At 41.0% G+C, this 16082-nt stretch overlaps 1 protein-coding gene across 2 annotated transcripts in view; it reads left to right on the top strand.

The window, feature by feature from the left end:
* The window catches only part of pbx3b (pre-B-cell leukemia homeobox 3b), a 58717-nt gene extending 43481 nt beyond the window's left edge, over positions 1-15236 (top strand). Inside the window, exons 3-11 of one of the 2 annotated variants that reach the window (XM_055161595.1) lie at positions 3009-3250; positions 4735-4925; positions 6417-6552; positions 7605-7634; positions 10576-10741; positions 11302-11379; positions 11754-11866; positions 12447-12536; positions 13774-15236. In XM_055161595.1, the coding sequence (XP_055017570.1) occupies positions 3009-3250; positions 4735-4925; positions 6417-6552; positions 7605-7634; positions 10576-10741; positions 11302-11379; positions 11754-11866; positions 12447-12536; positions 13774-13866 (1139 nt within the window). In that variant the 3' untranslated portion in view covers positions 13867-15236. The remainder of the gene's footprint in view (positions 1-3008; positions 3251-4734; positions 4926-6416; positions 6553-7604; positions 7635-10575; positions 10742-11301; positions 11380-11753; positions 11867-12446; positions 12537-13773) is intronic. The other variant, XM_055161596.1, reaches the window with a different exon arrangement.
* The last annotated feature ends 846 nt before the right edge of the window (positions 15237-16082 follow it).

Consider the following 16082-nt stretch of genomic DNA (forward strand, 5'->3'; position numbering starts at 1 on the left):
ATGGATGGATCGCTGTTTGTCACAGCAGTACAGGACAAATGAGCGAAGTGGCTTTTCCCATAGACCTCCTGTATTTTCCAATGACAAATGAAGCAGATTAATATTATGAGTTCACATTTTTCATTATGTGGTCTGATAATTAAGTGAGCCAACATACTCAGTTGTATAAAATAACTAAACCTGTATGGATTTTCACCATTTTGTTCTACTGCTTGAGGCTTTGCCAAGGTGACACAACTGCTGCACTGCACAGATTAATTCCTCTTTTGACTGTCGAGGTAGCTTAGCACTAACTTGGGTTCCCAGACTTGTTTTAATGCGTGTATCATCAGACACAAAAACAAGATAAAGATTTGAGAAGGCAAGCAGCATTGCGACGAACTAGAATACAGGCTGACTTCTGCAAGTTACTATACAGATTTGTCAAGCGCACAGCAAATTAAAGATATTATCTGGCGCACAAGCCTATTTTATGGAGGTTGATGCGGAGCTTAGACAGCAAATCTTCAGCTTCTCAGACAAAGGTATTGCCGACTGAGAGGCATTGCTTTAAAATCCTTTAGGGCAGTGGCTGTTCAACTATGGGCAGGGACCACTAGTGGTACACAAAGCTGATTTTGAACTCAGGAGTCTGTTAAGACAATGTTAAGTCCTAGTTTAGACCTGTCCCATAGTTTAGGAGATGGACATGTGGCTAAAATCTCACATACATTTACATGTTATGTTCATTAACAAACCCAGGTTAGGTTAAGATTAACTGAGAACACATTCAAAAGAGATTTCCGATGTCAGTTTTTACCCTGCTTCAAGTTATAATAAATAGTTGTTTTAGAGGCGAGTTTTGGACCTGTTTTAGACCTCAACTCTCTGTTGTTTCACTCATTTTGAGATATCAAAGGTGGTATCTGCAAAGCCACATCTTTTCCATGGTGACTCACATCGAAAAACTTTGGACTACCACTGTAGGCTATAAATTATTTACAGTTTTTTAGAAATGGTTTATATTGTCTTTATATTTATTTTAGTGTCATCTTCCTTCCTTACACATGTGTTATGAATGGCCATCCAGAGCAGTGGAGGCACAAATATGCCCTGGTGGACTCCTGCCGGGCTGCTGCTTCTCGGGGCAGCCCAGTAATCATTTTTATCCCGCTGATTTCCCAAATAGAAATGGACACGTATGATAAAAATGTCACGGCCACTCCACATGTCAGTGGACTAACAGGATTACATGTCACTTTCTAATGCCCCTCTCTGTTTTCCTTTGCTGTGAATGGCCCGCATTATTGCACACAGGAGTTTGGTGGTAATATATGGTAAGAGACAAGTAGCTCTTTATGGCCTGTGATTATTTAGTTTGAATGAAACCAGTGATTTATGCCCATTTAGCTGAAAAGCCCTGTAAATTCCCTCTGCTGCAGTTCCCCCGGATATAGAGTGAGTGGAGTGAAAGTGACAACTGGGTTTGGTGTGGAAATGTAGGCTGCATCCCAGAGTTATATTTAATATACCTGACATGAAAAACGTGCCTACATAGTTACCGCCACCCACAGCACGGCGACAGAGCGGCCCGCTGAGCCGAGTAGGAGTAAATAGTGAATTAGGAAAATATGAAGTGTAGTGGCAGACAAAGCACCAGCTATTAGAGCATGTAGAGATATGTAGCCGGGCATCTGGTCGGTCAGCGCTTTGAATCATGGGCTGTTTTCCCCACACAAACTGGAATGGAAATGGTGGAGGCCGGCCAGAATGGGAGCTCTGGGTGGTGTTGCTGCAGATGAGGGTTAGTGGAGCAGTGGCATATTGTCCACATGGATGGCTTGGCTGTGTGCAGCCTGATGGAGCCTTGTCCAGCATCTCAATGTCTCCAACACAAATAGCCACATTCATCCACTCCTCTCACACCATTACACCTAAAAGACTCAAAGCCAGCCCATCCATAAATACAGGCAAATTTGTTTTTTCTGTGCTCCTGTGGCTTGAACAAAGAGCCAACAGACATGAAAACATCACAGTGTGAAGTAGTCACATGTGAACAAGAGTGTTTACTGCTGATGGAGTGAAGCAGGTCAGAGCCTGGTAAAAGGCCCTCTCTGATTGCATGCCCACTGGCTGACACAATAGAGCCACTAATCTTCTTATTTAGAATCCAGAGGCTGCCCATATCTTAATGAAGCTGTAATGAGCTGTTGAAAATCTGTGAACTGCGAGAGGGATTATTGAATTGAAACAAGTCTGGTAATCATAACGTTCGAGTAGCCACTCTGTATTTACTGCCCATTGAGCCGCACTTTCATCCACTTATTAGACTTCATTGCTCTGGCGTGTTTTGGTGAATCTGACCACAGTGTGTGCTGGTTTGTTTTCTCTGGTGAAAGGCTGGCCTGTGCTTACAGTGCCAATGCGTCCAGGTGTGCATGTGGGCTATTTGATGATCGCTCAAAGACCACTGAGGCAGAAGGGCAGCCGAGATACACTCACAAGAGACTAAAGTACACAAGGAAAAAAATAAAGTTTGCAAGTATTTGTTGAATATTTACACAATTGGATCTCGAAACATAATTGAAACTGTATATTTTATTTTTTGCATTATATTTTATTTTAAATTATTTTTAAATTCAAATCAGAAAAGCTATAGTTTTATAAAGTCTCTTGTAACCATTGTGTCAACCTGGGGACTCTTACTGGAGGTATACTTTTCTGTTTAGCATCCTTTCACAGAGTGGAAGTGCCACTTCACCATTGAGCATTTGTCAGTTTATGGATGTTGCTGTCATGTCAGCTTCCCCGTACACACAGTGTGCAGCGCAGTGTAAATAAAAGAGAACAGGCAAAGACATGGGGACAGGAACATGGAGCATGAAGGCATCCACTCTATACCTGCAGGAAACAACAGAACAACAACACAGCTCCTTGGCAGGCTGCTGCTTTAAAGCATGAGTTTTCACTGCATATGTTTGTATATTTCCTCAACATTATTTTCTTGTTTTTTATCTTTGTCTTTCCAGGTCTCAGCATCAGAGGGGCCCAAGAGGAAGACCCTCCAGACCCTCAGCTCATGCGTCTGGACAACATGCTGCTGGCCGAGGGTGTAGCTGGCCCCGAGAAGGGAGGAGGCTCAGCTGCTGCTGCTGCGGCCGCTGCAGCGTCAGGGGGAGCTGCCGATAACTCTATTGAACACTCAGACTACAGAGCCAAACTCACACAGATCAGACAGATCTACCACACAGAGCTGGAGAAATATGAACAGGTACTAACCACAGTACAAAGCTATGTCACAAGGACTACTATGGGCATAATGTCTAAACTCCACAGGAAAAAACTTGTGAATACTTGAACTTAGATTTCAGCTATACAGCTGTGATTGTCTTATTTGCTCTTTGCTGATATTTAGTAGTCTTTAACAAAGTCCTCTAAAAATGTACCATCACAGACCTGTATTTAAGGATTAAAGGGACAAGTGGAGCATAAAATTTTGCCACTTCCACTTGACTGCCTGCCCAGTGACAAATCAAGTAGGTCATGTAGCTAATAAGGGCACACAAGGCTTAACTTGATGTTTATTATACTAATATTCACTGTTAACTTTTGAATTTGCAATGAATTAAACCAAACTGTAAAATATTTCTTCCATAAAAAGACTACATTGATTTGAACATTGTGATTATATGATGAATAAATCTTTATAACAAGTGGTTCTCAAAAATAGAAGAAGAAAGAAAATAGAATTTCCTATTTTTCCTACATTTGTGATCAAATTGCAGAGCATATATGCATGAGCAGCACTGAGTTACAGGCTTAAAAGTAAATGTCTATTACTGGCTGTGTTGTAGTTGATTATAGGGATCTGGAGTGCACTTTAGTCATCTGTACTGAATCAAAGTATGATCAGGCTTAGCATTTTAAACCTTTTACCACTGATGCATTATGGGAGAAATAGAATGTGTAGCAGTGATGCCTCAGCAAACCAGTGAGCTAAATTAGACTAATTTACTTCATGCTCTCAGAGGCGGTGGGGATGTGGGGCACTACACTTCGCCTGGAGTAAATGCATCTTTCTTAAGGGTGTTTTCAGGTTTTAATTATCTAAATGTAAATACTTAACGAATTTTACTCAGAGTAATGAGCTAAAGTGTGCTCTACGTAAATGAGTTATTCTAATTAATCATGTATGAACTACTGGTTCAGACTAACAAAAATACTCTTGGAATTTGATGTGCTGCACTGAGGCCATGCCAAATTGCTATTGTACAATATTGTGTATGCATAGACAATTTTTCAAATATATTATTTCACTATTACATCATCGTACAGGAAACAGATCAGCATGGTATTCATAAATGACAAATGCTTTGGTAGATTTGAAGAATACAGTTAACGCTGTAAACAATTTGTTAAGAATTAGGAATATAATACCATTCTTAACATGACTGTTTTTATTGTTTATACCAAAGATAATTAAAAACTACTAATACAACATTGAAGGTTAGTAGGTAGTATCTATCTACATTTGATTTTCATGTTTTCCTTTGATTAATATCACATATAAATATTTGCCAAATTAATAACAGTGGTACTAAAATGTATACAAATATTAGTACATATAAGGGATATGTATTTAAAAAATCTATAAGTTAGAAAATTTACTATTACTGTTAAAGTATTGAGTATAGTGCTCTAGTTACCAGGCTCATTTCTTAAAGTCCCTCATTGGTTGTGTGTGTGTTGTGTCAGGCGTGTAACGAGTTCACAACTCATGTGATGAACCTTCTGAGGGAACAGTCGCGCACGCGGCCCATCTCACCCAAAGAGATCGAGCGCATGGTGGGCATCATCCACAGGAAGTTCAGCTCCATCCAGATGCAGCTGAAGCAGAGCACCTGTGAGGCCGTCATGATCCTGCGCTCCAGATTCCTTGACGCCAGGTACGTGCGGCTCAGTCACAACAACAAATACAACTCCGCTTATAAGTGCAAAAAGGTCAACTATTTTGTTGTAGCAGCAAGTATTATTGAAAATGTTCTCCAGTTTTCATCTTTTTCAAATTTGGCTAAATCTTAAATCTCAGAAATAAATGACTAATCAGTTATAACTAAAAGGTTTTAACTAAACAATGGAGCTTGTTTTTCGATTTTCAATTTATTTTTGAATAGCCCAAATCACAACAGCAGTAGCCTCACAGGGCTTCACAAAATTGTTGATTCAACCAACAGAAAGTTAGAAAATCAAACAATAAAACAGTCATTGGTGAATAATAGAAGTGTTTTGTGGGACAACAGTGCATGGTGCCATAACTACAGCAAAAATGAGCTTTTACCATCCATCATTTTGACCATTACCACATTTTGAGAGCCACAGCTTTAGAACATAACTAGAGAAATTATTTAAATGATGCATAATTTTTATAGACCCTGGCTTAAATGAGGGAGGGGTAGAATTTTCATTTTGCAGTAGTCAAATTTTTTTTTCTGAACTATATTTAAAAATATTTTACACTCCTGCATGAAGCCAGCTAAGGTCACTTAGTATTTTATTTTTCCCTTCAGCTTTTCTGGCACAGTGCGCAGTATGAGCTCTGTAGAGATGCATGATTTTAATTATGTCCATGTCCCGTGCATTATCCATTTTGAAGGCAGTCATGGCCTCACACCTGAGAGCAGTTAAGTCCAAATGAAATGGGAGCGGCTCATGTGGAATGGATGGAGGGAGGGAGGTCATCAGCAGGTGGATTACTCTAATAGCTAACAGTGTGCGGCTCCACGGAGGACAGACACACAGACACAGTGCCACAAGTTTTAGGGGCCAAACAATCCAAGCGGAAGCACATTTGCTGCCCACTGCCTGTGTGCAAAAAGCAGTAAACAAGGCAAAATAAGCAAATGCTCCAACAACATGATAAGTAGTGCCCTTGGGAGGCGAGGAGACCCAGATCTAGTTAGAGTTTGCTTGTTTCCACTGGAGATCCCTGCGGCTGTGGCACTTGAGGAACAATGCTCAACTGTGCATGCCATGATTTCTATAATGCACTGAGATGCACTCCGACCGGGCTCTCCACTCCATCCCTGCCCACCCAACCACCACACTAAACTCTACACATTACACGCTTGGACTGGAGATAGCACAGACCAAATTAACCAGTGTGTATTTTTGTTTTGTTTCTGTTGTGTATGCGTCAGTGTGTTTCTCTGATTATTTGTCCGGTTTCGTTGCCTCTTGGACACCACATCCTGTTTCCTGAGGAGCCCTTAGTGCCCATTGCTCATTATTTTCACCATTTATGTGTGAGATTGATTGTGCAATTTGTGTGATACAAATGGATGAGTTAATGCTGGTCCCTGCTAATAGGCTCGCCCTACCTTTTTTCCCCTGCCTCTTTCCTCCTGCTTCTTTCCCCCTGCTTCTTTCCCCCCACTCAGACGGAAAAGACGAAACTTCAGCAAGCAGGCGACGGAGATTTTGAACGAATATTTCTACTCGCACCTCAGCAACCCATACCCGAGCGAGGAGGCTAAGGAGGAGCTGGCCAAGAAGTGCAGCATCACAGTATCCCAGGTGGGTAGTGTTCATCATCAACAGTAGCCGCTGGGCCAATCAACAGTGAAGGGGGGAAGCCTAGACGGATAGTTACTGTAGGTCGCAGCATGGAGACACGATGTCCTTAGCTAACCTTGACATTGTGACTGGCTAATGATGCTTCAGTCAAGAGTGGTCCCAGTCAGTCTGAGCAGGGCCACAGGGAGAGGAGGAAGCCTATATCATCTTGGCCTCAATCAAACACTATGATGTCCTTTCTTATACACTAGCTTCCACCCCCTATGTAAGCTCCCATGACATTTTACCCTCTCATTTCACCATGTTCTTTCAGTTAGAAGAGAAAAAAAAAAAAAGCAATTTAATACTAGTTTTGCGCTTTTAAAAAAATATATGAGAATTCCCACTTTATACCCTTTTGGCCATAAAGTTAGAATGATCTTATTGTTGGTATATTCCTGATTAAATGTGATATCCCAGTTACTTAGGTGAAACCAGTTTAATATAGAAAAACTTAAACACATTCCAATTAGGTGAGGGGTAATAAAAATGTCAACAAAGCAATTAAGGAAGGCATTAAAGATTTGTTTGGGGAAAGGAGAGAAAGGAGAATCTGAGGTGGCTCATAGTTCTGCTGCAGTGAAAATTCAAATGGTGGGAGGGTTTTGGTGCATTGCTGACGAACAAGATTTGATCGAGCAGACTATTGTATTGGAAAGGAAAAGGTAGCAGGCTATGATTGGCTAACACTTTTAATTTTATGAAAAGTTACATGCAAATGTCAAGATCATATTTCATTCAATTCATATTTTATGGACAACAGTGTATTTATCATTTTGTTAACCTGAAGGCAATCTCACACATACAGTATAGCAGCACATCTTGGTAACCATATGCTCTCCTTCCCAGCTCATACTTGACTAGATTTTCAATTGTTTCTATAGCGAGACACAATATACGAGATAATCTATACCATAATCTGCCGTGTCTGTGTTCTGTGTGGGGAGGGGGTATATTGAGTGTAGTGGTGCAGAGTCAGTCACTGTAAAAAGCCCATTCTTTTTTGCCTTCAGGGGGTGGGAAGCACCATCACAGTATCACAGGTATGTCATGACTTCTCCTGATCCACTGTTTTCATTTTTTGTATCTCTGTATTTTTATGTACTAGACTCACAATGCACTGAACCCCCTCCCTCATATACCCTGGACCCAAGCTAATGTTATTGCAATTACTGACAATGAATTCATTCTTGTAACATTCCACCTTCAAGCTACACAGACACAGAAAAATGAGATGATTTTGTTGTTATCACCATAGTATGTGTGTCATATCAATTTGACAGCTATTGTTTATTACATTTTTGTTTGTTGCAGAGTTATTGTCTTTTGAATATATTTTTGTTTTTCTGTTTACACTCAGTGCTACCTTAAATGGGGTATGTTACAAGATTCCCATAAGAACGTATCAGGCTATACAAGAAATTAGAGAGGCACTTGAACTCATCTCAGGCCCCATTAGTGGCGTAGAGCTAGACAAGGGCCAGCCACAGCAGACGTTGTTATTGACTTATTCCTAGTGCTTTGGCTCATTTTAAGTAACACCGTCTAAACTGAGATGTGATGCTGAGTGCACCGTAAGTGTATTATCGCTCACAGTTTTGCCTTTAAGAGTCAGAAACCACTCTCCTGACTGCGGCCGCTGCTAAGTCATTTTTCACACACCCCCAACCCAACTGTTTTGTGAGGCTTTGTTGATTACAGAAGCAGTTCATTAAGTAAAAACCATCCGTCATGAGCGGAATGCCAATAACAGTCTCCAGTGATGGTAGATGGCTTATAGCTGATGAAACAGCAGGATCACTTTCACACAAATCATTTCAAATCCAAGCAACGTCCAGCGTTTTCAGCTCAGAGAGGTGTGTCTTAGTTAACTATATTTTATTGTCTGTTTTATCATATTTCTTGTATGAATGTTTAAGACCCACATATTTTTTCCTGAGATTAATTGACCTTCACAAAATGTATGGACTTTTTCTAAGTGACACTTTTCAATATTTCAGATCCCAGTCAATCTGGAGAAACTCTGACTTGAGTCCCTATCCATTATTAATGTGTCTTGTATAATTGATGGCTCTACAGCCAGTAGCACCACCTTTGTATTTGTGTTAAGGCTCAGGGCTCTCTAACCTCACATGTATTGCGATCATGGAAAGATCATGTATTGCATTTCATTGGCTGGCGTGCAGCTGAAATAAGGTGAAATAGTCTGAATTATTAACTTTAGGCTACATAGCGCAGCTCCCTTTTGAGGCTGTGCAAAGGCAGCACTAGGCCAGTCATTATACATGCGCTGCCTTTGAGGCTGCTGATGTCAGGTAATTCACTGCCTCTAAGACCTGCTTCTCTCCACACACAGGAGTCAATTGAATGCATGGCCTGCCACAAGATAAAAGGGAATTAGTTCAGTAGATTGGGTTGTGCTCCACACCTTCCAGCGGCTGCGTTTGTTCAATATTTAGCTGATCTCCAGAATCACTAAAGCTGGAGTTCAGTGAGCAGGAGAGAATATGTGTGGAAGAGTAGGAACTAGTCCTGATGCTCAGAAAGGCCAAGTCAGACCGAGCTTATAACACCGAAAAGTTTACCATCCTAGCCATAAAGGCATCTACCAAAAGAGTGCTGACAGCAAAGTGATTTTATGCTTTGATTAATGGGAAAATATTTACTACGTACATGACGATCAATCCCACGTTTGCAATAGTAATTCACTCAAAATCGAGAGCACATCTTGACACTTCAGCACGCTTGACTTGACGTGTCTGTGTATCATTAAATATTGCATTGAAATGGTTGCTAGTGGCCACTTGAAGCTGTCTAAAAGAGCAAATGTATTGGATCATCTTTGGCCCTTAGAATCCACTATAAGCAGGTTAAGTAAAAATGATGATGGCCAGGGCTTTCATTGCTTCCAATTAAACCTTGCTTGTTAGTTTAACCTCTAGGTAAACCCATCAAACAATTGGTGTCAAGGAAACCCTGCCAACGGTGGGCCTCGCCTGAATGGTCATTAATTTTAATTGCCTAGATATTAAAGATTTAGAGCACAGAGACGTGCAGGATAGCAATGATCTGATGTCCTGCGAATCTAGTCCGTTTTTATGCCACAGCATTGGTGAGCTGCTGGGGATATTAAAATTTAAGCACATGGGTGGAAATTAAATAAAGCGTCATTAGGGGCAGCTGCTCTTTGGCTGGTCCAGCCGTGGGCTGCATGGCCTGAGAGGGGGGCAGCATCACCGCGACAACACACTCTAATTTATAGGACCATTAAAAGCAAGCATCATCTCATTATTATTCCTCTGTTATTGCAGAGCCAGCATTCACACAGAGGTGCACAACTTTTAGCTATCTGACTGATGTCACATGCTACTGCTTACATTCAGTTAAATTAGTATTTGTAACTGCTGGAATATATTGCACTTTATATGTAATTAGTGTAAACACACTTTAACTTTATGAACTGCATTCCAGCTGTAATTTGTGTCCCTTCTCTTGCTATTTTAACTAAGCACATGTTTGACTTGAATATACCTAATATGACCTTGTAGATAATTAACATGCACATCAACATTTGAAATGTTTAAAATTGGAATTTGGAATTGTGTGACTATAACTAACTGAGTGCTTAGTGTTTTGATAACCAGCATGTCTGGTTTGCATCCATTTCACTGAGGCAGGTTTATTATGTATGGAGATAGTTGTGATCTAAGCCAGTATGTTTGCAGTGAGGCCCTTGGTGCTTTGTGTTTGTCAGGAGACAGAGCTAAGAGCATGTCACGCTCCCCGCCATGAGGAGACACTAGTGGCTCCTGATTACGGCTTAATTAGCTTGTGTACCCGGCGGACATTACTGCAGGGGCTGGGAATTGGGTACTTGATGGACCCAAACATGACATCTTGAAACAATAACACTGCTGTGTACGCTGCTGTGACTTCTTGACGTCTGACTTCCCTCTGCTCCTCCCCCTCTTCTCTCCCACGCAGGTATCCAACTGGTTCGGCAACAAAAGGATCCGGTACAAGAAAAATATCGGCAAGTTTCAGGAAGAAGCCAACCTGTATGCCGCCAAGACAGCTGTAAATGCGGCACATGCTGCAGCCGCTGCAGTGCAGAACAGCCAGGCCAACTCCCCTACCACACCTAACTCTGGTAGGCACTCCTGCATATAGACAAGAGCAAAACAAGGCAGCCAAATAAGAGTGTGCTCTCACGTCAGCCCTGAACCTGCTCCTACACCTGACTCGCATGCAGCTCACACAGAGTGACAGGCCTGCTCCCAGCTCGGGGATCACAGCGCCTCCTGTCTATAAGACAGTTGATGCCAAGCAAACTCATGCATAAAGAGAGCGTTTCTGACTTGTGAACCGAGAACATGTGTATTTTTGGCAAAATAAAAAAAGCCTAGAATTCAGAATGATGCTATGGGATTTGTTTTCCCCTGACTTTCTGTCAACTTCCTGTCATTTGTAATGTAATGGTATGTAGTTCCCCTGAATGCCACTGCCTTATGCTAAATAAAGGAGAACATAATGCTGGGAGCATTTTACCTGCAGCTGTATTAAATACATTCACACTGTATTAAGTCATTCACCAAAGCAGGTAAAGGGCATATTTACTGCACTATATAATGAGTAATATAATACTGAAGACTGTGACGTGCCGTGGGGATGTGGTAAGCTTATGCAGTGGTCCCTTTCTCTTGCTCCCAGGATTCCAGATGAAAGACGAAGAGTTTCAGCTGGACTCTGCTGAGAGCAAAAACACTCTTTTAACCAACATGTTTACTGGTACTGGTCTTTTCATATGCTTCTTCTTGTTCTTTATTTGTCATTGCCCATCCAACCCTCCTCCACCCAAACATGTAGTACAGACGTAGGCTGTGATGTGGTACAATTGGGAGCTCAGGCAACCAACCTCATGTAGAACCCACCACACCCCTCACATTGCCCTGTGTCCTGTGGTTTTCATTCATTTGTGTCCATTTGTAAAGCAGTATTCTCCTCTTCGGACTTCTGTTGCCTCTCTGCCATTCCCCTCTGTAGCCCTGTTCTTGCTTGCTCTGTGGGTCTGTCCTGTGTCTGCCCTGGACTCTTGGTGTGTGTATGTGTGTATGTGGGTAGCTCCTCTCCTATATTCAGACACTCACATCTTCCCTTTCCAGGTTCCTCGGGTTCTTTTAGCCTCCCTCACTCGGGGCACATGTTCTTGAGCATGCAGAGTCTGAATGGGGCTTCTTACCCAGGGGCACAAGTTGGAGCCAATGTACAGGCGCAGGTAGGAGCAGCTGGTAGATAGCTGTCCATGTCTTGCCTGTATAGAGAGCTATACATTGTACTATTTTACTAAATATACTGCACATTTAAAATACTAATAGATTAAATTATAGCTTTGAATACCAATTTTAAGCAATTCTACACTGACCCCAGTTTTTTTACAAACATATTTGGCTTTGACTTGAGCTCTTGGGTTGGTATTTTTGGTATTTCCCTTTACCTTCTTTCCTATATACCTCTTTCTCTGACATCTTGTTATTGTCTGTTGTTGGTGTCCTCCATTTTGTAAGTTATATTATGGCTATATTATGTTGTTAATCTGTTTGTGCTAATCATAAGGTTAAATATTTACTTATTATTTATTCCATTGCCACAGTTGCAGATGGCTGTGAGCATGCTTGTGATGTCAGTCTGCAATTATTTTTTTACAAAAATGGTATTCTTGTTTTGTTTTTATACTTTCCTCTTTTTGTCCCTCCACCAGTCAGTCTCTGTTGCGTCACTAGCATGTTTAGAGTTGATATCAGTCAGCATCTTGTAGACTGAGCTGACCACACTGTCCGCTCTCTCTGCCCCTCCAGGTGGATACCCCGCACCGTGTTACCAGTCAGACGGCAGGATACAATGATGCTCTGGGGGGGATCACAATGTATAGTCCACATGGCTTAAATGTAAGTACACGTATATCACTTGTATAACTGTAACTATATATTTCCTTTAAATCTCTAACTCATCTTGGTGTAATTTGTGACTTAAACACTGATGATGACTGAACCCAGAATGAGCTGAAAAACTGTAGCGTATCTGTTGCATTTGTAGCTGTTTGGAAATGTTGAGCCTGAGCGTTATCTGTGAGATAAAATTTGAACATGTGATGGCCCGCAGCTCTTTGCAGACATGAATTCCATCTTCCTTGATGAGGTTTGATACGGAGCCTTTTTGCAAAAGCAGCACATAATCTGCTGCTATCAGAGCAAAGATTAATTTAGCTGATGAGGAGCGGCTGGGAGGAGACGCAGACAGTTTTACCTTCATTTTATCACAACACCAGCATTTCTGTGTATGTTGCAAATGTGAATAATGCACTTCACAAATAATGTCACAAGAAATGCAGAAATGAAATAGTTTGGTGAAGTTTATGTAAATAAATGCTTTGCCAGGATCCAGTTCAGTGTCTTTTGAGCTGTGCTTCGGCCCTATTGCTATAAGCTCTTTAGAGATGTCAGCTTGCAGTAAGATCAAACGGTTTGTACTTTCTCGCCAGGTTTCTCACTTGGATGTGCAGTGTAAACCTGTGCCTAGTGGCTCCTCTGACTGCACTGTGATCACAAGTCAAAGTGCCAGTGACACCATGTCTTTAACATATCATAACCCCAAAGACTGCTACACATGAGCTGCTGAGGCAGATGCACAGCCTGTATTTTGTCCCAGAAAGAGGTTTATAGATGCATTTGCATAGTCTAACCTTTAGTTCTGTGCTAGTGACGTAGAGGATCCAGTAAAGGCTAGGTGGCGCCTGGAGCGAGGCAATGCCAGGGCAGCTAAGACTGGCTTCTCAGCAAGGCCCTGCCCTGTCACATCCACTCAGCTCTCCCACCTCACTCCCCTCCCCTCCCCCGCACCTCACCCTCTGCCCCTCTGACAGCAAAATATGGAGCGACAAGCTGTCGGATGCTGCAAGAATTTGCTTAGACACCCATTTCAAGAAATGCTCCCATTGGCTGAAACACTTTTGTTTGTCTTTGCTGATGCTACTGTAAAGAATGCTCCAGGTCCTGCTATGTTTAACATGAAGTGACACATTAACACAATCAATGTCTCCTCTTCTCTTGTACCATGTACCGAGCGTTCATAAAAATCCATGGGGTTCATATTGCACTGAATGTGATCGTAATCTCTATGTCCTAGACTAATGGGGGATGGCAGGATGCTCCAACGCCGTCTTCTGTGATCTCTGCGACAGAAGGACCTGGAAGTGTGCACTCTGATACCTCGGATTGATTCACCATAAACGCATCCTGGAGCCGGCAGTGGACTTAAACTTAAACTGGCCACCAACTCACAGAGGACACTCAAAACGCCTTTCACCACGACATTGCTCTTGTTTTCTTCACACATCCAAATCCACACCAAGCATTGTCTCGACATAGTCTTAATTCTCTGTTGTTTGTTGGAGGGGTAAGCACACGTGTAAACTTTTCAGACCAATATTTTCTTCTGATCTTAAATAACGACCGCAGTGCTTTTGAATTGGCATTTTATGACATATTAAAAGGCTATTTGTTGGATTGTTGATTTAAATGCTTATTTCCATTTGATAATTGAGTTCCCTTTACAATGCTTAGCAGATTAGCACGGCTCTTTCTTTGACTGTAATGCACAATGCAGTCTTGTCCGGCAAGTCAACAATGCTAGCGCTGACAGCTCAATGGCAGCTTTGTAGTTACTTTGAAGATTTATTAAGCCTTACAGCCATATACATTAGTACAAGGAAATCACTATTCAAACTCTGCTACGTAAAGAGGCGTAATTGATTGCTTGACTATAACATGACACGCTTCCATATTTTATAATTTGATGTTTGCTATGTACATATGTAAACATTTCTTTTGTACTGCTTATTGAAAACTACAATGCCCCCTTCTGTTGATCATTTTTCCAAGGCATGCAGGAGCAGCCCCAAGTTACACATGAGAAGTTGTACATAGAATAAGAGTAATTATACATCCACCAATCAGAACACAGCATTCTTACCTCATTCCAGCTCACACAGACTAATCATTTCTGTAGCTTAGAGTGCTCACTTACTACCTCTAAACAAAATCAGACCATCGTCACCTTTTTATTTGATTTTATTCAATGTTTTGTACGTACTTTTTGACAACATCTTTAACACTGTAAACTCTCCATTCTCTATGTAATCTAATGTATATTTTAATCTTTTAATAAAATGCTGTTGCATATGTGCAACTTAAAATAACAAAAATAAAAAACAAGAATAACAATATTAATAGATTAGATGGATAAAGGGGTGGGGCTTGAATTAAAAATGATGGTGTGTGGCTTTTATGAGGGGTTGTTGATAAATTAACACCAAAACAGTAAAACTGTTGTAAATATCAAAGAAAACATTTTGAATGTTGCTCATCTTGTTACTAAACCATTGAAAAAGACTAAAAAACACGATAAAAAGTGTAATGCATAGAGGTTTCAGTATTCAGAACTGTACATTTCCAGCTCTGTTCAACAGGGTGCCCAGTTCTTTTCTCTTTTTTCTATTGTATGTGATTCTGAAACTGAAAGTCATGACAAATGATTTGTGGCAGTGATCTAATGTATTAAAGATGTTTAGTGTTTCTTTCTAACCAGACTACGCCCTGGACTCAAGAGTCTTCCTTGTGGTACTTGTGTCATTTCAACATGAATAAACCTTTTCTTTCATGAAATTCAACTTGTTTTGTTTTGAGCAAGTAATCTGATATCACAGTGCATCAAATAATTACATTTACAAAGGATTTTCAAATCTTAAAATAATATAACAATTTCTAATCATAAGTTGCACACATCTCACATATTTAAAACACTATGCAAGATTACGTTCCTGGCTATTTATCCCAATAGACTGAAAATACACAGAATCTTGCAATAAACCAATTAACTGCATATTACAACCATTAAGAAATCCTATGCCCCACACTTGAAATTCACTTAGGGATATAGACAGGGTGTATCCATCATCAGTGTACATGCCATAATGATAATATTGAAGCAGAGCCAAGATAAGCACAGGCTCTTCTAGGAGCAGTGGCAGGAGGTGAACACTTAACCTGCTTTGGGCCTAGTGCTGAGCTCACACGGTTAGTGCAATTAACTGAAATGTCAGGCACCTCTAATTCCCCCATTCTGTCTGTCTATTGTGGAGAGCCTGCATTAACGGATCATTGGTTACCTATCCCACATGGAAATTGACATCCATTTATTCTCATTTTCACCACACAGTTCCCTCTCCCTGTCTGCCTCTGCTGCCTTAAACCTCACAGGGGAGGAAGAGGGGAAGTGCTCAGGAGAGTAGTCATAAACATAGCCCTAATAGGAGCATTGTTACATAAGAGATCACGCTACAGTAATAATCAGAATAAGTAAAAATATATGAAGACATAACATTATTTCAAATCTAACTTTATTACTTCACAGAGCTTTCAAAACAAAGTAAGTGG

The sequence above is a fragment of the Boleophthalmus pectinirostris genome, unplaced genomic scaffold, assembly GCF_026225935.1.
Source record: "Boleophthalmus pectinirostris isolate CB_2022bp ecotype Guang Dong unplaced genomic scaffold, ASM2622593v1 HiC_scaffold_4, whole genome shotgun sequence".
In the NCBI taxonomy this organism is placed as follows: domain Eukaryota; kingdom Metazoa; phylum Chordata; class Actinopteri; order Gobiiformes; family Gobiidae; genus Boleophthalmus; species Boleophthalmus pectinirostris.